This window comes from Rhinoderma darwinii, chromosome 2 (assembly GCF_050947455.1).
Source record: "Rhinoderma darwinii isolate aRhiDar2 chromosome 2, aRhiDar2.hap1, whole genome shotgun sequence".
Lineage (NCBI taxonomy): Eukaryota > Metazoa > Chordata > Amphibia > Anura > Rhinodermatidae > Rhinoderma > Rhinoderma darwinii.
The window spans coordinates 219,512,877-219,538,519 of NC_134688.1; the positions used below are offsets into that span (position 1 = coordinate 219,512,877).

At 40.1% G+C, this 25,643-nt stretch overlaps 1 protein-coding gene across 2 annotated transcripts in view; it reads left to right on the forward strand.

Moving 5' to 3' along the window:
* CAMKK1 (calcium/calmodulin dependent protein kinase kinase 1) overlaps positions 1–25,643 on the forward strand; it is a 297,155-nt gene that overhangs the window by 131,529 nt on the left and 139,983 nt on the right. For both annotated transcript variants that reach the window (XM_075852857.1, XM_075852858.1), the window contains exon 4: positions 2,285–2,338. In XM_075852857.1, coding sequence (XP_075708972.1) covers positions 2,285–2,338 — 54 coding nt within the window. The remainder of the gene's footprint in view (positions 1–2,284; positions 2,339–25,643) is intronic.

Sequence of the window (25,643 nt, forward strand, 5' to 3'; positions counted from 1 at the left end):
TGACTAATTCAGTGTAAAACGAGTGATACAGCTGCTCTGTATTCTCTATACAGAGCTGCTCTGTATTTTCTTTACAGAGCAGCTGTATCTCAAAGTAAAAATAATTTTTAATAAAAACGAATTATACAGTTGCACCAATCACACTGACTGCCCCATATATATATATATATATATATATATATATATATATATATATATCATTCAAAGGTGTGCATAGCTTTTAAAGGGGTCTTCCCACAAGGGACGTTCTAGAGAGAAGTGCAGGTCCTAGAGGAGGGACCCCCATCTATCTGACATTTATGATATATCCTGTGGATATGTCATAAATGTCCATGTGAAAACCCCTTTAAGTAAAAGATGCAATCGGATGTCAACAGCTTGCAGCAATTCTAGATGATATGACAAGAAATAGCTCTAACCTATTGTATTTTTTTCTATTTCTTTTTGATCAATTTGTTTGGAGAAAAACAATTGCAAACACTTTTTAATCTTTCATAACATATCTGTATAATTCTGTCATCTAGAAAAATGTTTCTAGTGACATAAGAAAGGCAAAATATACCATGAAGTTATTCCAATACTCTAGACCTCCATTAGAAAGACAAACAAGATCACAGTCAGCCCTAGGTCTCTAAGGGTGTGTTTACTTGAGTCGTTTTGGTCGTGGTTTTGTTGAATTTCTTTTTTGCAAGGTGTTTTTTTTTGTTTCTGTTTTTTAAAGCCACAAAACCTTGCCATTTTTTTTTTTTTTAAACTTTGACATAAAAGACTACTTAAAAAGCAAATTGCCTTTTGCTAATATCCAATAAAAGTAGCATATTATTTAATATTAAATAGATAAACTATATATTTGAATGGTAAGAATATGGGAGTGGGTCCTAGAAAACACTATAATCCCTCTGACTGGGTTTATAGGTTCCACTATATTCAGATTATTTAGTTTTGTTGGTGTGTTTTTTTTGTTTTTTTTGTGTGTTTTGAGTTCGAGTATATGGAACAATGTATCATGAATGGCAGTCAAGGCAAGCGTTATGGGGAATGTTTTTAGCAGAATTGGACTGGGTTCAAGTTTGTGTATTCAATCACTGCTGATTTATTAAAATATAGATGGCAGGGAAATAAATTGCACATAGTAAAGAACCACATTTTGACAGTATTAGATGTTTGATGTCTGGTAGCGCAAGCAGTGAATATGTTCCTTATTATTAACATTGTGCCTAGCAACATTCTTCATGCTTTCTGCCAGAAAGGTTGAAACTAGAAAGATACATTGCTCTGTTGTGGCTCATAATATATTGTATGATGTATAATGAGAGGACCCCAAAAATACAACAAGAGACCCTTATTTGTGGCTTGTGATACATAGAAGCTGCACAAGCGTTTTTTTTTCTTTTTTGTAAAAGTCAGAACATCAAAGGGGATCCACTTTGACTTGACTGAGTTTAGGAAATCACACAGGAGCCGCTGTCAGCCGAGCAGTCAGAATGGTTTGTCTCAGAATGGTTTTCTACAGCTCCTATGTAATGTGATACATAATTCCACTTCTGCAGCTTCTAAGAATTTTTTTAAATAAGTCCGGTATAAAAAAAATAATAAAAAAATTATATATTGTCATGCGGAAAAAAGAAAGGTTTTTCCTCAAACAATTTCCACAAAATTTGAAGAACACCATTCAATTCTCTAGAATATCCCTCAGCCCAATCTGTGAAAAATAGCCCTGGGATATTATTACTCCTCCACACAACTTTTCAGTTGGCACTATGACTAATGTGCGAGAATTTGAGACTTTTGGACCGCTCACACCACTCTTGCTACTTTTTTTAAGAAAAGTGAGCAGAGCTTAGTAGAAACAACATTGTGTGCTACGTGCCTGCGTCGTATATAAAGTTCTGATACTTCTCTCCATCAGGACCTTCTGATTTCATCATTCTGTATGCTTCTGTGGTCTACTGCTTGCACCGTTTTCAGTTGAGACTTGCCGTACTCGACTGGTACTGGTCTAGCAGGGCAGAAATTTGACAAACTGACTTGTTTGAAGTGCCAAGTTGACTAGCATTGATCTTTGAGGATGATCCATTTTCCTTCTCATGTTTGTCTGTGGAGATTGTTTGTTTGTCATGATCAGCTCTTTGTGAATGTTGTGTTAACTTCTGTGTATTTGTGTAGTAGCAGCTTGTATCAGTCTCTCTGTGAACCTGGCAAAACCTTATCTTATGTGTGTCATGCAAACCCATCGTGTTTGGAATATAATATGTAGTCATATTAAATATCTTTCTATTTCTAGGGCTCATATGGTGTTGTGAAACTGGCTTACAATCAAAGTGACGACAAATATTATGTGAGTAGAACCTTATAAAGAATGATGTTGTAATATGCAAATATTTTCTGTTCGAGATTTTCTAATTTTTAAAAATGGTGTGCAAATGGTTTCATTGCAGTAAGTTTAGTCACTTACTAATGTACTGTCTGTAGCTGAAATGCCTCTGTAAGTCAGTCTCACATGCAGTCACATGACCATGCTTCTGGTGGTTATCTCCTGTTTGTGTCCCTTTCCATACACTGAACACGTGATTATCTCCCCTTCCCTATAGTACAGGATGTCACACATCACATGCCTCTTCTCTAAGGTGATCCCTGCTCTTCCCCTTTGTGTTTCACATACTGGGCTGCAGATAGTGCAGAGCTGTGTCTCAGTAACAGACCATGGGAAATTAAACACTACCTTTCACCTTGTATTTGAGGGGGTCATGCAGGCAGCTGTAAATATAGGCAATGTATGTCAAAGAGAGATATCCTGGTAACTGTAGTGCGTTACATGGTAATCCTGCCCACAGCCAGTCCTAGAAAAATTAAAACACATCTTCTGCAGAGGGCTGGGCAACATAATGAAAAATAATTACTACTAAGCTATAATCGCATCAGACACATAAAGGCACTTTACTATTTTTTATAATTGGGCCCGTTCCTTTGTCTAAATTAGCTTTGGGCAGCAGCGGTGGACAGTGTTGGCGAGCATGCCCCTGTATTTTCTTTTTTTGGCTGGAGTACCAGCGGTACTGCCCTGATGGCAGCCCTGCTATCAATTTTCGATGTACAGTCTTGGCCAAAAGTTTTGAGACTGACACAAATTTTGTTTTTCACAATTGCTGCTTCAGTGTTTTTAGATCTTTTGGTCAGATATTTCCTTGGTATACTGAAGTAGAATTATAAACATTTCATATGTTTTTAAACTTTTATTGACCAATACGTCAAGTTTATGCAAAGACTCAATATTTACAGTGTGGACCCTTCTTTTTCAAGACTTCTGCAATTCGCCCTGGCATTCTGGATATCAGCTTCTGGGCCAAATCCTGACTGATAGCAACCCATTTTTGCCTAATCAGTGCTTGGAGTTTATCACAATTTCTGTGGTTTTGTTTGTCCAGCCGCTTTTTGAGGATTGACCACAGGTTCTCAATAATATTATTGTGTGGGGAGTTTCTTGGCCATGGACCCAAGATTTCAATGTTTTTTGTTCACCGAGCCACTTAGTTATCACTTTTTCCTTGTGACATGGTGCTCCATTATGCTGGAAAAAGTGTCTTTTATCACCAAATTGCTCCTGAATCATTGAAAGAAGTTGCTCTTGGAGGATATTTAGATAACATTCTTTATTCATGGAAGTGTTTTTAGCCAAAATTTCCTGCCTGCTGCCATTCCTGAGCAAACTCTGCACTGGTGTTGAACCGATCCCGTAGCTGAATCCTCTTAACGAGACGTCCTGGCACGTGCTGCACTTTCTTGGGTGCCCTGAAGCCTTCTTCACAGCAATTGAACCTCTCTCCTTGAAGTTCTTGATCTGATAAATAGGGCAATTTTACAAGCAGCAATGTCCTTGCCTGTAAAGCCCTTTTGATGCAAAGCAATGATGACTGCACATGTTTCCTTGGAGGTAACCATGGTTAACAGAAGAAGGCAATGATTTCAAGCACCATCCCAGTTTTAAAGCAACCAGTCTGCTCTTATTCAATCAGCATGACAGAGTGATGTCAGCTGCCTTGTACCTGTTAACACTTTCTTCTGAGCTAATGAGAAGATCACTGAAATTATGTTAGCAGGTCATTTTGTGGCAGTGCAGAAATACAGTGGAAATGGGGGTTTTGTGAGTAAGTTCATTTTCATGGCAAGGAATGACTTTGCAATTAAGTTCAATTCATCTAATCACTCTTCATAACAATATAGAGTTAATGCAAATTGTCACTATTAAAACTGAATCCGCAAACTTTGTGAAAACCAAAATTTGTGAGGGTCTCAAAAGTTTTGGCCAGGACTTTAATGTGTGAGCCCTAGACAGATTTTGTTTTCTGCATTACTATGGACATGTGTCCTTGACACAGCGTCGTTTTATATACTGTATACGTTTTTCTATTGTACTTATAGATAAATATTCTAATACAAATATTGCTAATTTTATCTTCTCTACATGCAGGATGTGAGGCTTCATAGTGAGCTTTATTTTGTGTCTTTGTGCATAAACCCTACTTTGGAATGAAATTTTCATTATATGTCTTACTAACGTATTCTAATTCCAACACAAACTCTAAATATTTGCCAAGCCACCAGCTGTGAATCTGATAAAAGAGCACAGTTATGAGGTTAATGTGGGTTTTTTTTTTTTTTTGACAATGTCGTTTTTGGTTTTCTAACTATATTGTTTTCTTTTTTTTTTCTGTATTATAATAACCCTGCAACTATTACTGTTATTCTTAGTAATAGTATGTGGTTTAATGAACAGTTATATGCACGGTACATGGATTATACCAGCTCTTGGTGTTTATTCAATTCCGTGAACTCCAGTAAACCCAGAATTGAGCTTGCAGCTAGAACATCTCCCATCAAGAGAACGTTCTACGGTCCGTTGGTTTTCTGGGGTTTCTTCGTATACTTTTAGGGAATATCTACATATAAATTTTGTATGGCCTAGTAGTTTGAATTAGCAATAATAATAATAATAATAATAATTTAAAATGTTTTAACTGAAGGCAAATTCGTATTTTTATAATGTAAATTATTTATAAACCGTTCTACTTGCAAAGGAAGAATGCGTTTTTTTCTTTGCTACCTATAGGAAGCCACTGTCCCCTTTAAGTCAATATCTCATTCCAGAAGGAGTTTTCGCACATGACAGGTATTATCCAATCAGGATCCACTATTTGTGAACAGATCAGGTCCATTAGCACATAACCGGGTTCTAAATGACTAATAAGCTTTTTGATGTAGCAATATTTAGTAGTTACTTAAAGTGAATGTTCACCTTTTGGTAATACATAAGAGAGTCGCAACTTCTGAGGTGTATGGATCCTTAATACCGGACCCATAGAATTCCATGTGGCCCTAATGTACATGTGTATGATTCTGATGTCATACATAGTTTTTTTCATTCAGATTCTATACAAATCCGAGTGGAAGTAAGTCGACGTTGAAAGGTATCACCATAATGCAGTGCTGTTACAGATGCATCATATGACGACACACTAAGTGCTTTTGGCTCTGCATTGTGAAGCTGCAGGTACTCGATGTGCCTTCGTACAGGTTCTGCCATGTTCATGAGGTCTAACTTTCATTACTTAATATTTCTCTCTCATGGGAAGTGCTCAAAAAGTTGAAGTTTAATTAATTCCTGTAGTCTTGGCAGTCTCAGCAATATGTCAGCTATGATTTATGTCATAGAACATCCTGTGTCTGCCGATGGGCTAACACGGGGGAAAAAATGTACCAATAATAGGTATAGATTAGCCAATTGTTGTATATGAAATGCTGCTTTTGCTATATTTTGCATTTGGTGAACACTTTACTTAAAGAGGATCTGTCACTAGTTTATTAATTCCCTATCTCCTAACTAATCTAATAGGCGCTATGATGCTGATAACTACAGTGTGATATTTTTTTTGCAAAATTATGAGCTTTTTTCCAAATCTAATTTTGGCTATCCTTACCAAATGGTAGGCAACTTTCTTTTCACTCTGGGCGCTGTAATGTTTTCTGTATGACGCTGTCCAATCCGCATCAAACATCATCTCCTTTTCCCAGACCAGCGTGATCTCTGCTTCAATCACAAGATCAGACTGTGTTGCTGGGCTGGGAAGAGGGGGAACTGTATGCTGATTGGACAGCGTCATACAGAAAACATTTCTCCGCCCAAAGTGAAAAGAAAGAGTAACCTCCCATTTGGCAAGTATAGCCAAGTTAGCATATTTAGAAAAATGTGCATAACTTTGCAAATAATGTTTTGAAATAAATCACACTGTAGTTCTCGGCATCATAGCGCCTATTAGATTAGTTAGAAGATAGGGCATTAATAAACTAGTGACGGAGCTTCTTTAATATTTAATTTCAATTTCTTCATTTAAATTAAAAATAGTTTTGTTGAGCTAGTCTTCTCTGGAAACTGTTTAAGCGTACGTTTGGTGGCAGTTGAAAACAGGTGCATGCCAACATCATATAAATATTTAAAAGATACATATAAGTGGTGCATATAAATGTTTTCATTTTTTTCCTAGAAATTATTGTATTCATTGTGGAATATTGTCTGAACTGCTCTGTCTACACTTAGATTTGAATGTAAATATTCCTTCATCATGGAAACCGCCCGTGCAAAACATGTGTCGTAGATAAAACCTACTGTGATCATATAACATTGTACTATTTTGGGCTCTCTTTCAGTTTAGTTTCGTAATTGCCTAATAATAGAAATTGTAATTGATGTTCCAGCTTGGCTGAATGTACAAATTTTGGAGGCTGGAAAATAATAACATTTCATTCCATCACTACTAGAGTGTTTGGAGAAATTGAGTGTATGTCTTGTAATTTAATTGAATTCCCTGCATACGGTTATGGGTTTAGCTTGTGGATCACAAAATCTTATTATGTATTGGACTGTTGTATGCAGAGTGTCTCCTTGATGTACAAGCTGTATTAGTATATAGTAATAAGTAATTCTGTGCAGTAGCAGCTAATGCAGCCATTCGGGCAGGGATTAAAAAAGAAGACAAACACTTAAAGGGTTTTCAGAATTATTGAAAAAATTAGCCAATGTAGGAGGGATGCATAAAAAAAAAATCCATTACTTTCCTTACAGATCTCCGTTATTCCAGTGCCACCACTCAGTTCCTCCCCGCTGCTGTGTATTGACATAGCTGCAGTGATGATGTGCCCGTATACCCACCTGATAGCTGAAGCCAAGCACTGGCCTCAGCGATCCTATGCCGTATACCCACTAAGACAAGTGAATGGCTGCAGCGATCATGTGGGTTTACAAGCACATCATCGCTGCATCTATGTCATTGCACAATGACAGGGAGGAACGGAAGTGGCGGTGCTGGAACGACGGGGATCCGTGAGTTGAGCAATTTAAAGAACTCTGAAAACCCCTTAACAGTTGGCCCCAGTATGCGGCAGGTAATTTATTAAACAAAATACACATTGCCAGTGAAGGCACAACTGCCGTTCCTGTAATCATGGGCCGAAAGTGCGGGCACGACCGGCTGCGGACAGCCGCCCGCATTCTCGGCCAGTGCTCCCATAGAAAGTACGCGAGCACGGCCCGTAAAACAGAAAAGATAGGACAATTCCTATATTTTGCGCTACACTTCTACGGCCCGGACACCTTCCCATAAATAAACCGGAATGTGTCCGTGGACAATAGAAGTGAATGGGTTCATAATTGCGGGCTGCAATTATGGACGATTTTTACGGTAGTGTGCATGGGGCCAATTTTATTTACAGGTACATGGCCTCATTTGAATTTAATTCTATCGGATACTGCCTATATACATGTATCTAAATCAATCGGAGTCTGCATATAAGCAGTACTATAGAACAAAGTCCAAGTGCTGGGGGGTTAGATGACCGTGTCTGCAGATTGCAGATTGCATTTTAAAGCAGAGTCGGGGACTGGACTGTAATCTGCGGACACTGTCCAAGAACCTAACCACCTAGCAGTGGGATTCCGTCTTATAGTACTGCATATCTGCAGAATCCGATTAATTTAGATACATATAAATAAGTAGTATCCAGATTGAATTTTAAACAATTGAGGCCAAGTACCTCCATAAAAATTAATTGGAAAATTATTGAAATGGAGCCTGAAAATTAATAGGAAAAATCTGTGGTAAACTATAGAGATATTTGTTTAAACATTTTCTAGCCATCTGTGATATCAGTATACAAAAACACCCAAAATTGATTGCACCCTATTAATTTTTATAACCGTAGTCAGGCAACACTGGTGTATGCTCTGTAGTTCTGGAACCAGATTGCAAAAAGGACTTTGTAGATGATCAACCAGATAAGTAAGCTTAATCACAAATTACTGACTACTATAAACCAGGCACCACATTGGTGATTTAACTACCTACTATATAAATGTTTAAGGAATTTAAAAAAGGACTTAAAGGGGTTGTCCGAGATAAATTTTTATTTAAAAGTTAAACACACAATACACACATTAAATATTCCCTAATATACTTACCTGTGCAATCTTGCTTCTGTTCTCCGTTCTGGCAGCTCTTTTCTTCCGATCACCTGTCTTCTGACGTCACGTTTTCTTCCTCCTCCACTGTCGTGTCGTGTCCCGATCACATGGTCTCGCCCCAGCGAGACCTCGGATGGGACACGACACGTCACTGGAGACGTGTCGTTTCTGCGGGTGCCCGCCCAGCCTATGCAGCTTTTTTTCACTGTGAGCGCGCCTATGCGTGTTCACAGTGAAAAAAGTGAAGAGGGACGGCACCTGCGGGAATGTCGGGTCTCCGGCTGTCAGTGACTGCCGGGGACCCGGAGGAGAAGATAGAAGCAGCTTTCGCTGCTTCTGTCTTCTCCGATGTCTTTTTACACAGCGCTCAATGAACGCTGTGTATAGGAATAGAGACAGCAGCAGCGGCGCTGTCTCTATTCCTCCCGGTGATCATGTGACTGGTCACATGATCACCGGGTACCGTTAGTGGCAGACTGCTGCTGGGTCTAATCAGACCCAGCACAGCCCTATTAGTGACAATCGTCACTATGAGAGGGCTGATTTCCCCTGTAACTGGGGCTGCTGTGCAGCTCCAGTTACAGTGGAAAAGATGGTGTAAAAAAAATATATAATGTTCCCCAAAGGTCTTTTTTGACCTTTGAGGGACAGACAATAATAATAAAAAAATAGGAAAGTACAAAAAAATATTAAATAATAAATACACATAAAATACCCCAAAAAAATACCGTTCCCCCTGTCAATCATTGTTGTAACGCTAGCGCTGACCCAATTACCCTAATATAGACATGTAATATATAGAAATTTACGGTAGACAATGACGATCACAAATAAAAGGTCTATTTTAGGGTAAAACTATGTTATTACCAAAAAAATAGCTGAAACGTAAAAAAGCTTATTTTTTTACTATTATTTTCAAACTTTATGAATGAAAATTCTAAAATGGCAAAAAAGGTGTGTATAAAAACGATAAAAAAAATAAACCTGCATTGTCTACGGAAAAAACGCCGCAAAAATAACGTCGTTAGCGCAACAAATAAAAAAGTTATAGCCATTTAACTAACACGTGCTAAAAATGGCTAAACGGTGTCTGGTCCTGAACTAGATAAGATCTTCTGGGGTCCTGTATCTAAGCCTACATTGTTAGGCTTAGATACAGGGTCTAACAAACAGTGTCACACATGGAGCTTGTATCTAAGCCTAACACAATGTAGGCTTAGATACAGGACCCCAGATGACATTCTTTTTATTCCTGTATAAGGGTATGTTCACACGGCCTATTTACGGACGTAATTCGGGCGTATTAACCCCCGAATTACGTCCGAAATTATGGCTTGAAATCGTTGGCAAACATCTGCCCATTGAAAGCAATGGGCTGACGCTTGTCTGTTCACACGAGGCGTATATTTACGCGTCACTGTCAAAAGACGGCGCGTAAATAGACGCCCGCGCCAAAGAAGTGTCATGTCACTTCTTCAGACGTAAATGGAGCCGTTTTCCATGGACTACATGGAAAACCAGCTACAGTTACGTCCGTAATGGACGCGGCGTTCAAGCGCCTGCACATGCCGTTACGGCTGAAACGACAGGGCTGTTTTCTTCTGAAAACAGCCCCGTAATTTCGGCCGTTATGGACGCTGCCGTGTGAACATACCCTAAGATTAGTGTTTTGGGGCCCTGTATCTAAGCCTAACATGTGGTATTCTTAGATACATGGCCCATGTGTGACACTGTCTGCTTGGGTAATGTTACTAAGGCTACCTTGTGGTAGGCTTAGATACATGGTCTAACAGTATCACACATGAGCAGTGTATCTAAGCATCCCTCTACAGTTTGGGTCCTTGGTACTACATCAAGTTCAAGGACTACTTCAATGACACCTTTTTTTATTTTTAATAAAATCGTTAACCAGTGTTGTGTGTGTTATTTTATTACAATATTTTTTCTATGTCCTTCTCATTTATTTAAAAATTTATTATTAGTTCATTATTAATGGCCACTGTCTAACAGCGTCCATTAGTAAGGCTTCATGCACACTAGTGTGTGTATTTTCCACGCGTGAAAAACTTGCGTCAATCCCATCCGTGTGTTTGCGTTAGGGCGGATTAACACGAACGTGCTATACGTCCGTGCAACCCACGTGGTATTCACGCGGGTCGCACAGACCTATGCAAGTCTATGGGGCAGTGCAGACAGTCCGTGAGTTTTACGCAGCGTGAGTCCGCTGCGTAAACTCGCGACATGTTCTATATTTCTGCGTTTTTCAAGCATCACGCACCCATTGAAGTCAATAGGTGCGTGAAAATCAGGCGCATCCCATGGAAGCACTTCCGTGGGACGAGCGTGATTCGCGCAACAGCAGTAAAATAATGAATGTAAACAGAAAAGCACCACGTGCTACAAACATCCAGAGTGTCATAATGATGGCGGCTGCGCGAAAACCGCAGCCGCGCATCCGTATGAACATGACACGGAGCTGTCAAGTGCATTTTGCGCACGCAAAACGCCACCGTATTTGTGTGCGCAAAACGCACACGCTCGTTTAAATCCGCCCTTATGCATCAGCGTGCTTTTCGATTGTCATGTGTTATTCACGCACTCACAAAGCCAGCCCATTTTTACCTTCTTTCTTACAACAAATTGCTGTGTAAATCACGCACCAAACACTTGTGTGCTGTTTGTGGTTTTCACGCACGCATTGACTTCAATGTGAGTGTAGGTGCATGATAACGCACCAATAGAGGACATGCAGTATGTTTCACGCAGCGGACTCTCGCTGCGTGAAAAGTCACACATGTGTCAACGGCCCCATTGAAATAAATGGGTTGCGTGTGTTGTGCGTTTTTTCAAAGCACAGCACACAGACTTGATTCACGCTAGTGTAAATCGCGCATAAGGCCCCATTCACACCACGTCGAAACCACGCACAGCACACGCGACCCATTTATTTCAATGGGGCCGTTTTCACGCAGCGAGAGTCCGCTGCGTGAAACATACTGCATGTCCTCTATTGGTGCGTTATCATGCACCTACACTCAAGTAGATGCATGCTTGAAAACCATGCACCAAACAAGCGTGTTTGGTGCGTGATTTATGCTGCAATTTGTTGTAAGAAGCATTAAAATCGAGCATTAAAACTGCCTTGCGGGAAAAAGAAGCGACATGCTCCATCTTTGGGCGTTTACGCCTCTGACCTCCCATTGACTTCAATGGGAGGCAGAGAAAGCGTATTTCGCGTTGTTTTATGCCTGCGGCGCTCAATTGCCGCGGGCGAAAAACGCCACGGAAAACAACGCAAAAAACGCATCAAAAAAAGCCACAAACAATGCCGCAAAAAACAGACGCAAAAAAAAAACGCCGAAAAGGCTACGATAAATGCCGCGAAAAACATCACAAATAAAGCCGCGAACAAAGAGGCAAAGAACGCCACGAAAAACGACAGGGAAAACGACACGAAAGACGCAATGAAAAACGCAGAAAAAAAAACCGCAAAAAAAGACGCGAAAAACGACGCAAAAAAGGCTACGATAAACGCCACGGAAAAAGCTGCGAAAAACATAGCGGAAAAAGACGCGAGAAACGCCGCAAACAGAGGCAAAGAACGCAGCGAAAATCAACTGGGAAAACGCCACGAAAGACGCAACGAAAAACGCAGCAAAAATAGGCGCAAACAACGACGCAAAAAAAGAAATGATAAACGACGTGAAAAAGGCTACGATAAACGAAATGGAAAACACAGCAAAAAACATCGCAAAAAAAGACGCAAACAAACAAGCAAAAAACGCCAAGATAAACAAAGCGAAAAACGCCCCGAACAAAGCGGCAAACAAATACGCAAACAGCGCACAAAAAACGGGTAAAAACGACGCAAAAATCAACGTGCAGGGAGAGGTAAATCTGCCGCAAACTTCAAGACGGAATTTTGAGGCAGATATTCTTCCTGCAAAAAAACTCTGTGTGAACATGGCCTTAGTAGAGAGAGACATGAGATAGAGGAGGGTGGACGAGGGTGAGGGTGAGGGTGGACGAGGGTGAGGGTAGACACGAAGAGGTTTATAGACCTGAAAAGAGAAAGAAAACATAAATGTGAAAAACATAATGGGGGGAGAACATTTGCTCATCATCCTTCAAGAATGTCAGCAAGGAGACAAGTCCAGTGAAGGATGTCAGCGGGGAGGAGCAAGGACAGCTCACATGAACTCTTGGAAGGTACGTGCACGCTCATTGCAGCCTGCAATGAGCGTGCACGGGAAAAAAGTTTCATAACAAGGAAAGATCAACAAACCAGACCTGAACTGCATGTAAACAAACTGTGCTAAACTCAAAGAAGAAATGTGCTAAGTAGAATTTTTTTTAAAAATAATGCTTTATTTAGGTTGTCTGTATAAGGGGTAATGTATGACACAGTTTTTGAAAAAATGTTGGTATCTCGGACAACCCCTTTAAGCAGCTTTGGAGATTAAAACATAGCTTCATCCAAAATATGTAATTCTCGCATTACTTTATTTTATCTTTTGCTTTCATATAAATTAGTTCTAAAAAGTGACACTACCCGCAATTGCTTTGTGGGTTGAATATTCAGAAACGGATAATAACAGGGTAGAGAGATATCACAATAATTAAATATATATATATATATATGTGTGTGTGAGATAGATATATATATATATATCTATCTATCTATCTATCTATCTATCTATCTATCTATCTATCTATCTATCTATCTATCTATCTATCTATCTATCAGGATAACTGACCTAACTTTAAAAGTGAATCTATATAGATATGCCAGTACATTACAGTTTGTGTGGGATTATATTTATGTATTGATGTTGTTTAGATTGTAATTAAATTAATACTTTAATATAAAATGTATAAATTTAGGGGTTTACAAGTAAAAATCCTCAAATGGAATGGGAAAAAAGTGACAATGTAATAAAATGGCTTCTGAAATAGAGGGAAGCAAGTCATAATAAAATAAAGAAAAAAAAGGCTGTATCCTTAAGGTACTAACGTTGAGGAGCAAATTCAGTAATATATCTCAGCCATATAAATAGGGTAAGTGTCCTAAAAACAATCTGATTGTTATATATTTCTCAAATAAGAAAAGTCTATGTAAAATTACTTATTGCAGCTACTCCTTCACAATCCGTAGCATCATCACAATGCATATATACAAAATCAATAATGTTAAAAAAATATATTAAAATGGTCTCTACTGAACTTGAATAGAAATCTAACATACAAAATAACCTTACAACCACAATAGGTAAATATTCAACTTTCCATCAGCACACTTCAATGGGATCGGATCTGCAATCCCGGACACTACCGCTACAGTAGTGTACGGTATTGTGCCTGGTAAACTGTATAGAGGCTGCGGCATCCCCTATAGTTAGCTGATCGGTGGGGGTGCAGGGAGTCCGACCCCCACAGATCTGATATTGATGACTTATCCTTTGGATAGGCCATCAATATAAATGTTCTGGAAAAAAAACCATTAAGATTTAGGTCCTCTTCAATGGAGGTAAACTCTGTCTTTCATAGAGACTCAACATTCTCATTCTCTATTGTGTTTTGGGCCTCAAAGTCTCATTTAGATGTTAATAGGGTCACCAATTTACAAGAATTACGTTTTCCCACAATGAAATTCCATTCAGGTGGGAGGATATAGAAACGTTTGGCTATAACGGAGCTCTAGGAGAAGCCTTGGGGCACAAACACACTGGCAAAATTGTGCCATAAGGCCTCTGGTTTCACTTCCATCCAAATGCCTTCCATCGCTGGTGAAGTGCGCAGAAAGTCATAATTTTATTCTCTATTTATATAGTGCCAAAATATTCTGTAGCACTTTACAATTAGGGAAGTAACTGTGACGATCTGTGGTTATGTGGACCCACTGGGCCGTACCACTGTAGCGGAATAGCAGCTGTCCAACAGGATACCAAGTCCATGTCAATAGTTTGAATAAGGGTATGTTCACACACAGTGTTTTTGGGCATATTGTGGGGCATTTACGCCTCGAAAAATGCCTGAAAAAATGGAAGCTGAATGCCTACAAACATCTGCCCATAGAAATCAATGGGAAAAACAGCATTTAGTTCATACGGGGCGTTTTTTACACCGCTGTTTTAAAAACTGGAGCGTAAAAAGACGCATGTCACTTTTTTGCCTCAAAAAACGCCTCAAATAAGCTCCAAATTAAAAGAAGCTTCAAAAATGCCTGAAAATCAGAGGCTGTTTTCTCTTAAAACAGCTCCATATTTTCTAGCGGTTTTTGTTTTGTGTGTGCATATACCCAAAGAGTACCTGTGGTAATTCAAACGGTAGCGATGGTAGGCTCGGATGGGACCTTGGCAGCAGGCAGACACCAGGCACGGTGTAAAACGGAATACGGCACAACACGACCCCAACTCTCAATGGTACAGGAACAAGGTAGCACGGGATACAGGATACAGGTAGCAGGTATGGGAACACTGTGAACTGGAAAACACTAAGGGACCATTTGCAAAGACTAACACGGGTAAACACAACAATGCTCAGGCAATGAAAGATGGGACAGGGCCCTTCTTATAGTCCAGGATGATCATGGGCTAATTTAACAAACTATTCAGGTGCGCGCGCTGGCCCTTTAACCCCCGAAGGACGCAGCCTTGTTTTGGCCTTAAAGAGCCTCTGTCACCAGATTATAAGTGCCCTATCTCCTACATAATGTGATCGGCGCTGGAATGTAGATAACAGTGGTTTTTATTTTGAAAAACGATCATTTTTGAGCAAGTTATGAGCAATTTTAGATTTAGTTTCTTAATGCCCAACTGGGCGTGTTTTTACTTTTGACCAAGTGGGTGTTGTAAAGAAGTGTATGAGGCTGACCAATCAGGGACCAATCAGCGTTATACACTTCTCATTGTTCCAGCCCAGCATGATCCACAGCACAGTGAGATTGTGCAGTGAAAGAAGCTGGGCTGGAACAATGAGAAGTGTAGGACACTGATTGGTCAGCCTCATACACTTCTTTACAACACCCACTTGGTCAAAAGTAAAAACACCCCCAGTTGGGCATTAAGAAACTAAATCTAAAATTGCTCATAACTTGCTCAAAAATGATAGTTTTTTTTAAAATAAAAACCACTGCTGTTATCTACATTCCAGCGCCGATCAGATTATGTAGGAGATAGGGCACTTATAATCTGGTGACAGAGCCTCTTTACGGCTCAGAGCCCATTTTTCAAATCTGACATATTTCACTTTATGTGGTAATAACGTTGGAATGCTTAAACCTATCCAAGCAATTCTGAGATTCTTTTCTCGTGACACATTGGGCTTTATGTTAGTGGTAAAATTTGGACGATATATTCAGTGTTTATTGGTGAAAAATTGCAACATTTAGAGAAAATGTATAAAAAATTGCATTTTTCAGAATTTAAATGCATCTGCTTATAAAACAGACGGTTATACCACCCAAAATAGTTACTAGTTCACATTTCCCATATGTCTACTTTAGATTGGCATAATTTTTTGAACATTCTTTTATTTTTCTTGGACGTTACAAGGCTTAGAACATAAACAGCAATTTCTCATATTTTTAAGAAAATTTCAAAAGCCTTTTTTTTAAGGTACCTGTTCAGTTCTGAAGTGGCTTTGAGGGGCCTATGTATTAGAAACTCCCATAATACACCCCATTTTGAAAACTAGACCCCTCGAAGTATTCAAAACAGCATTTAGAAAGTTTATTTAACCCTTCAGGCATTTCACAGAAATTAAAGCAAAGTAGAGGTGACATTTGCAAATTTAATTTTTCTTGCTGAATTTCAATTGTATTCAATTTTTTTCTGTAACACAGAAGGTTTTACCAGAGAAACACTACTAGAAATGTATTGTCCAGATTCTGCAGTTTTTAGAAATGTCTCACATGTGTCTCTAGTGCGCTCGTGGACTAAAACACAAGCCCCAGAAGCAAAGAAGCACCTAGTACATTTTGAGGCCTCTTTTTTTTATTAGAATATATTTTAGGCAGCATGCCAGGTTTGATGAAGAGGTGTTGAGGTGCCAAAGCAGTAGAAATCCCACAAAAGTGACCCCATTTCGGAAACTACACCCCTCAAGGATCTAATTTATGGTTGTTGTTGTTGTTGTTACCATTTTGACCCCATAGTTTTTACACAGCACGTATTTGAATTGGGCTGGGAAATTAAAAAAATGACATTTTTTCCAATAAGATGTCATTTTTGATACAAATTTCTTATTTTCACAGGGAACAAATACCCCATTTTGTTGCCCAATTTGTAATGAGTGCAGCAATACCCCATTTGTGGCGATAAACTGCCGTTTGGGCCCATGGGTGGTCTCAGAATGGAAGGAGCGCTGTGTGTTGTTTGGAGTGCAGATTTTGCTGGTTTGGTTTTCGGGTGCCATGTCGCATATGCAGAGCCCCAGAGGTATCAAAGCAATGGAAACCCACCAGAAGTGATCCCATTTTGGAAACTACACCCCTCAAGGAATTCATTTATTGGTGTTGTGACCGTTTTGACCCCATAGTTTTTTCACATAACTTATTTGAATTGGCCTGGGAATTCAAACAAAATAAATTTTTTCCAATAATATGTAGTTCTGGCTGAAAACTTCTTATTTTCACAAGAAATAAAATACCCCATTTTGTTGCCCAATTTGTCCTGAGTGCGGCAATACCCCATTTGTGGTGATAAACTGACGTTTGGGCCCATGGGAGGGCTCAGAAGGAAAGGACCACCATTTGGCCTACTGGGGTTTTTCTGGTGCTAAGTCATGTATGCAGAAGCCCCTGAGGTACCAGTACAGTTGAAACCCCCAAGAAGTGACCCTGTTTTAAAAACTACACCCCTTAAGGCATTCATCTAAAGGTGTAGTGAGCATTTTTACCGGAGACATACACCGCATAAACTGTAATGTGGGTTCTCACGGGTATGGCAATACCCTCAATGTGGCTGTTATCAGCTGCCTGGGCACATGGCAGGGCTCAGAAGGGAAAGATGAGGAGGATAAGATGTGCGGAGTGCATCAGGGTAAGTAAAACTGGGGTAGATTAAAAATCAGGGGATGTATGATACATTTTGAAGCACTCTTTCATACGGAGCCTTAGTTTTTCGGGACACGTGTCACATTGATATATCGTGTCCTCACTTATCCCCCTCTTATAGCAGACTTTGTACCTCTTTTACCTTTTTCCTTTCTTGCCAGTTTGGGGAACTGCTCCTGGAAAGTGTTGCCCTGGTACGATGCGTGTGGCCTTGCTTCCAGAAGTACTGGGTGCCCCCCCTTCTTGGTCCCTAAAAATTTGTTTCTTGATAACCACCTCTTGAAATTCCAGGAAAGTTCCCCTCTGGCCTGCACATCGACGTAGCACGTACACATTGTACAATGCCATCTGTATGATGTGCACAGCCAGCTTCTTATACCACACCGCATGGCGCTGTAGGGCTTCAGGACTTCATCTGACAAGTCCACCCCTCCCATGTACCTATTGTAGTCCAGGATGATGCAGTCTGGTTTGGGGGTATCTGTACTGGTGCATCGTACAGGTACATGGGTACTGGTGTGGGCATGTATTGTTGTCAATACAAGGACATCTCTCTTGTCCTTGTACTTGACACACAATATGTTGCTGCTAGATTGTTCCCTGCTCTCACCCCTTCTGAGTGTTTGCCCAAGCAGAGTCTTAGGGAGGCCTCTCAGATTTCTTCTAGCACTGCTGCATGCCGCAGTACTTCTGGAAGTGAGGCACTTGATGAGTGGGACGCTGGTATAAAAATTATCCAGGTAGAGGTGGTAACCCTGGTCCAGCAGTGGGTGCACCAAATCCCACACAATTTTTGCATTAACTCCCAGTAAGGGGGGGCATTCTTGGGGCTGAGCACTGGTGTCCTTCCCTTCATATATCCTAAATCTGTAGGTATACCCTGATGCACTCTCGCACAGCTTATACATTTTCACACCATACCTTGCCCTCCTACCCGGCAGGTACTGGCGGAATTGAAGCCTCCCTTTAAAATTTACCAAGGACTCATCAATAGAAATACACTTCTCGGTAGTGTATGCTTGGGAAAACCGGGCACTGAAACGGTCTAATAGGGGTCTCCGTTTATACAAACGGTCAAAACTGGGGTCATCTTGGAGTAGGCAATGCTCATTAGGAGAAGCGAAGTATTGCCTCATTTTTATTTTTTTTTAGGTTCCAGTTCAGTTCTGAAGTTGCTTTGAGGGGCCTATATATAATAAATACATTTTAGAAACTAGACCCCTCAATGTATTCACAACAGCATTTAGAAAGTTTATGAACTCTTTAGGTGTTTCACAGGAATTTAGAGCAAAGTAGAGGTGAAATTTACATATTTATTTTTGTCAGAAAATCCTTTTTATACCATTTTTTTCTATAACACAAAAGGTTTTACCAGAGAAACGCAACTTAATACTTATTGCCCAGATTCTGCAGTTTTGAGAAATATCCCACATGTGGCCCTTGTGCACTAATAGACTGAAGCACCGGCCTCCGAAGCAAAGAAGCACCTAGTGGATTTTGAGGCCTCTTTTTTTTTATTAGGCACCATGTCCGGTTTGAAGAGGTCTTGTGGTGCCAAAATAGTGGAAACCCCCAAAAAGTGACCCCATTTTGGAAAGCTAGACCCCTTGAGGAATCCATTGTAGTTTTCTTGGTGTGCATGCGGCTTTTTGATCAGTTTTTATTCTATTTTTAGGTGGCGTGGTGACTAAAAAACAGCAATTCTACTATTGTTTTTTTATTCTATTTTTTTTTACAGCGTTCACCGTGCGCTATAATTGACATTCACTTTATTCTGCGGGGCGATACGATTACGGCGATACCATATGTTTATAGTTTTTTTATGGCTTATGGCGTTTGCACAATAAAATAAGTTTTGTAAAAAATCATACACTTTTTGAGTTACCATATTCTAAGAGCCAGAACTTTTTTATTTTTCCATCAATAAAGCCGTGCGAGGACTTATTTTTTGCGTAACGAACTGTAGTTTCAAACATTATCATTTTTAGGTACATGCAACTTTTTAATCTCCTTTTTATTCCATTTTTTGGGAGGTGAAGTGACTAAACAATAGTGATTGTGGTACGGTTTTTTATTATTTTCTTTTACGGCGTTCACCGTGCGGGATAAATAATTTTGTAGTTCAGGCCGTTACGGACGCTGCGATACCAATTATGTATAGTTTATTTGTTTATCTATTTTTATTAATAATAAAGGACTGATAGGGGGAAAAAGGGGGATTTTTACTTTTATTACTTTTAAAACTTTTATTTTCTTATTTTTACACATCTTTTTTGTACTTTTTTTTTAAATTGTATTACTTTGTCCTACTAGGGGACTTGATGGCAGGAGGCCCTGATCGCTATTCTAATACACTGCACTACGCATGTAGTGCAGTGTATTAGAGCTGTCAGCTACTCACTGACAGCAAGCATAGTGGATCCTGACGTTGTCAGGACCCACTAGTCTTCCGTCGATGGCATACCCGGACGCCATTGTTTGTTGTCTGGTTGCCATAGTAACCATCGCCGGCCGCTATCGTGTAGCAGGCCGGCGATGGTAGCTTAACCCCTAAAAAGCCGCGTTCTCTATTGAACGCGGCTTTTAAGGGGTTAATCAGTGGGGACACAGCGATCGGTCCCCGCTGTAGGAGCTGCGGCAGCTGCTGTACGAGACAGCAGCTGTCACAGCTCCTGTATGTGTCGGGAGGACGGCCGAAACGGCCGTTACTCCCAAGACGTACTATTAGGTCATGGAGCGCGAACGATACAGCTATCGTGACCTAATAGTACGTCCAGGAGCGGGAAGGGGTTAAGGCCGGGCACGAGCGTGCGCGCAACCTACGGAACACAGCGGAAATGAGCGCTGGTGTCTCCTGAGGAGGAGTTGCGGGCCAGCGCTGACTGATCCATGGCTGTGGACGTCGGGGGGTGAGTAATCCTGACGGTCCGCGGCCATGGGTGTCACAGTAACTAACAAACTTAGTGACAAATAATCAATACAAGAGAATAAACAATTAGAATAAAGAGAGGTTCCTGCCTTTAAGAGCTTACAATATAAACGTACTGGGAGTTGTGACATTATTGGTATTAAGTGCTAATTTTATTCAGGGGAGCTACTCCTTGTGTTGGAAAAGGGAGTATAAATAAAGCTGCATGAATCAGTCAACCAGCCAGTATTTGAGCGAACACAGATGTAACGTGTTGCAACAAGGGTAGCAAGTTGAGGAAGTAGCAGAGTGGAGTGTAGATATTTGTGAGCTTGTCAGGTTGTGTATGGGCCATGAAATTGGATATTTGGCATAAGACTCCTTGAAGAAATGAGTTTTCAAGGCACGCTTAAAACTGGGAATGTTAGGAGGAAGTGTGACCGTTCTGGACAGTGAGTTCCACAGATTGGGTTCTTGCAGATGTGATTGAGATGACATAATAAGGGACCATGAGCGTCATAGGTCATTGTCTGAGCGGAGTGCAGGAGGAGGTTGGTTAACCGGTATAAGAGCAGAAATTTATGACGGTGCAGCATTGTGGAGAGCTTTGTAGATTAGGAGGAAAGTTTTAAATTTAATCCTGCAAGAAACAGGTTACCAGTGTAATGAGTGACAGAGCAGCGGCTTTAGTATAACCGCTAGACAGAATGATCACCCTGACTGCTGCATTCACGATGGTTTGAAGCGGAGACCGTTTGTATAGTGAAAAGGCAGTAAGTAGCGAGTTACAGTAATCTAGAGGAGAAATGATTATGGACTGTATACGTTTTTTAGTAGTGTCAATGGTGAGAGAGGGACGGATACGAGAGATGATTTTTTAGGTGCAGGTGACAGGATTTGGCAATGGATTGAATGTGAGGAAGAAAGGACAGGTCGGAGTCAAGAATAGCTCCAAGACATCGGGCCGGATGTCTAGCGAGAATGTGGATGTTACAGACGTAGATGGAGACATCCAGTTTAGGTGAAGAAGATGTGGGAGTTAAACAGAAGGAGCACTGTTTTAGAAAGTGATATAGATGGGACATGACTGCAAACACCGCAGACAGATACTAACTAGTGTTCTTTTGGAGATTACGAAAAATGTCCTTGAAGAATATATATATTTTGGTGTCAATCATCAGAATTAAGATGGTACTGGAAACCAAACCTGAAAGTCTGCGCAACTGGAATTGCGTTGAGAACACAATTGGAAAATCCTCACATGGAGCAGATTCTTGTGCAGTATTCTGGAGGCATTTACATTTTAAGCCACTGGAAGTTGAAGAATTGGTCTAATTCATAGTAACTTGTGCTGGGACCCAATGTGGCCATGGCAATGAGCAGTAGGCTGCAGCAGTTCTTTCCTTCTCCAGGCAGCAACTAAGACAGCTGCAAGTTGCTGTTTAATTGGGCAGCATCCTACAAAGTGACCTCCTGTTGGTTTTTTTTGTAATACATTTTTTTTTGTGGATTTGCCCATCTGGACCCAGGATTAAAAGACCTTTACCGTGTGTAGGAAGCGAAAGCAGCTGCAACAGGAATATTGCTAAGGTTAATGGCCAGATCACGCACCACTTGAGATGCTTTTTTCAAATACTTGATTTAAAGTTTTGTCTATCAAAAGGGAAGACACAGAGCTGTGTGGCAGGGGCATCTGAGCTCGAAGATATATATTATGTTTAAATGTCTAAAAACAAGATTTTGTCTTATAAAATAGGTGCACGTTTAGAAACAAGTAAGAGCTTATGATGAGCTGTCATTAGTTTTAGAGATATTTATCATTGACCATGCAACATTTTAATATGAAAAATGTAATAGTTTACTGAAATTATGTGCAAATAGGCCTAGTTGTGCCCAGTGTGGGTAGGTCTGCTAAAGTATTACTAGCAGATCTTCTGTAAGGTTTTGTTGTGCTCTAATTTCTATGGAAATTTAAGCGCACAACATTCAGCATTATAATACTTTTTTTTCACATTTATACATACAGATTGTGTATATATCAGTCTGTGAAGATGCTTAACAGCATTGTTTTTACACTGTGTGTACTCGCAGTGCACAGCTTTTTGGCAGGGGACCTTCTAACAAAGATTATCCAAAGCGGGCATGCCATTTAATAAGCTTTTTGAGAATTTAGCAAATGCTCCAATGATCACAAAATACAACGGCATCACTATACTCTCTTGCTGGCTAAAATGCTTTGATCCCCTTTCCTGACTATTTGAGAAAATTAGATTCTGCACTGATGTGCACACAGTTTCTATAGCTGTCTTGTTCGATGGCTCAGGTTTACAATGTCTATTTTCTTTACGGAGAAGAGAATTGCAATAGATGCAGATTGGAATGAACAATTCTACAGGGACATTCTATTATGCAGCCAGGCATAATTTAATCAACTCTATTTTGTGGTTATTCTGTTGTTGGAAGAAGATATTGAATTATGCTCTCCTTGAAGTGTGTTTCTATGATGAAGTTTAGTTCTACTAATCTGAAAGTTGGAGACAAAAAATACGTGGAGGCTCAGCATAAACTGTTGTAAAGTCAGTGGTCTAGTACTTTAACTTTGCTAGTCCTCATTGTACAGATGTGTCTACCCTTACCTTTGTGTGATTTTGAATAAGGAGTCTTATGAAACCAATTCAATAAAATATCGCGACATGCTAGCCAAACCCTGGACAGACTGCAACTCCAATCATAACCACTGGGTGGCCACACACAGGCACATACTAGTATAGCAAACACATCTCATGACAGAGTATCACGAAATCATGTTTTTTTTTTTTTCAAAACTGGTCATCTTGCGCCACACATCTCAGAATATGTTGAGATAAGAGAAAAGGTAAGGAAGAACACATCTGTACATTCTGTGCAAATATTAAATATTGCACGACATTGTGCTACGAGCCAGGCGTCCAGCTACAGGTGTTCCATTGACCACACGCCACTGCTCTCAAAGGCTATCATGGTGCATTGGAGGCTGGAAAGGAAGTCTATCCTCTTTAGCGATGAGTTCTGCTTTTGTCTCGGACACAAAGATAGCCGGAGATGGGTCTGGAGACCACGTGGGCAACTCCATGAATCGGCCGTCACAAGGGAACGTCACACCAGTCCTACTCCTGGGATTGTGGTGTGGGGTGGCATAATGTACGATAGTCGGACCCCTCTAGTCTTCATTTCTGGTACACGAACAGCTCGGCGTTACATTGAGTTGCATGTTGCTCGTGCTACTGTGAGCAGCCTGTGTGGCCTAAACATGCTACCATGGCCTGCAGCATCTCCTGACTTGTCTCTCATCGAGCACATCTGGGACTTCACTAGTTGGCAATTGCAAAGGGAGCTGCTACCAGCCAAAGTTGATGATTTCCAAGGGCATTCTGCGTTATTGTCACACCAATCCTACCCCTGGGATTATGGTGTGGGGTGGCATAATGAATGGTAGCCAGACCCCTCTAGTCTTCATTTCAGGTACATTAACAGCTCAGCGTTACATTGATTTGGTTGTGGAACCAGTGGTACGTCCATTTCTCCAAAGTGTCCAAGAAGCTGTTTTTCAACAGGATAATACCAGGCTTCATGTTGCTCGTAAAATATCAGCTCCTATGTGAATAATTTTTATTTCATCCCTTCCCTTTTTCCAATCCCTCGGTTGAACTTGATGGACATACATCTTTTTTCAACCGTACGAACTATGTAACTATATATATATATATATATATATATATATATATATATATATACACACACATACATATATATATATATATATGTGTGTGTGTGTGTATATATATATATATATATATATGACAGCAGGATTCTCCTCTTCTTTGTGTGCTGTGTATAGAAGACATGATAGCAGTTGGGCTCCGCCCACTAGCTCAGAGAAAACTGAGAAATAGGGAGCGAGCCTGCAGAGGGGAGTACTGCTAAAAAATGCAGAATATAAGGACCAGAAATAGTGTTATTCCTCATGTAGACACATAAGACCGCTAATTTTGAAAGCTCGGCTGAAAAGTTAGGTACGCTTTAATGAAACAAAATTATGGTGGAGTCATATTGTTGAAAAAAAATCATTAAGGCAACCCACCAGTCCCCACAAAAAAATCTTGTGACCCAACATGGCCACCACGGTCTCAAACATGCACAGGGAGCGTAGTCTGCATGTCTGAGATGAAATGGCCAGGAACAGTGTGATCGCTGTTCGTGGCCGTTAGTTCAGTGTGTCAGCTGTAATACACAGCTGACACCTGCCAAAAAAAAGTACATTTTCCCATAATCAATGAGCGTTCTAATTGCGTGCCAAAAATCGTACACAAAATGCGTCAAAAACATGTGGAAAATGCGTCATAACACCTGTATTTTAAAAAGCACTCCACAATAAGTGCTAGCGTATTTGACACGTTTACACGTCTACACGTCGGATTTTTTTCCGCACCATGTGACCATGCAGCAAATCAAAGGCCTAGCCTGCTAGACCGTTTTGACATTCATTTTACAATGACTTAGAGTGGTATGGCTAGGTCATTAAATCCACTCCAGGCACTCTTAGTTCTAGTATCTAGTGGAGTAACAAAGGAGGGTAAAAGTTTAATAGTGAGAAAGAACTAAAAGCAGATACTGTATGCTGCTTTGCTATTGTGTACTTTACAATCCTATTAAAATGAATGGTTTATCATAAAGTTAGGTGAGGTTATGTTATTAATGTATTATTCCAATGAAAGTTTGAAATTCCATGCCATATAACCTACGGACTATAATGGTAAAGCCGACATCAATATCGCTCAATAATTGACAGCTTTCCAAAACTATATAGAATTCTGTTCTGCTTCTCCTGTTCTATAACATGCTTCCTTCAGATCAGACCGCATGTTCAACGTAACCGGTTCCCTTTTTAAATTATTTTACTAAATTTTTGAGCAGTATGCCTGGCCAAGAAAGGAAGGAGACCAAAAACAGTCATATGACAACTTGAAAAAGACCATGAAGTTATTTTTTTAAGACTGGAAAAAATCTATTGTTTTAATACATACTACAGAATTTACAATCTGAAACTTGCTTTCAAAAACCGTGGCGCACACTAGATAGTACATGCAGTATCACTTTATGCCACTGCAAATTATTTCCGCAGCGCGTGA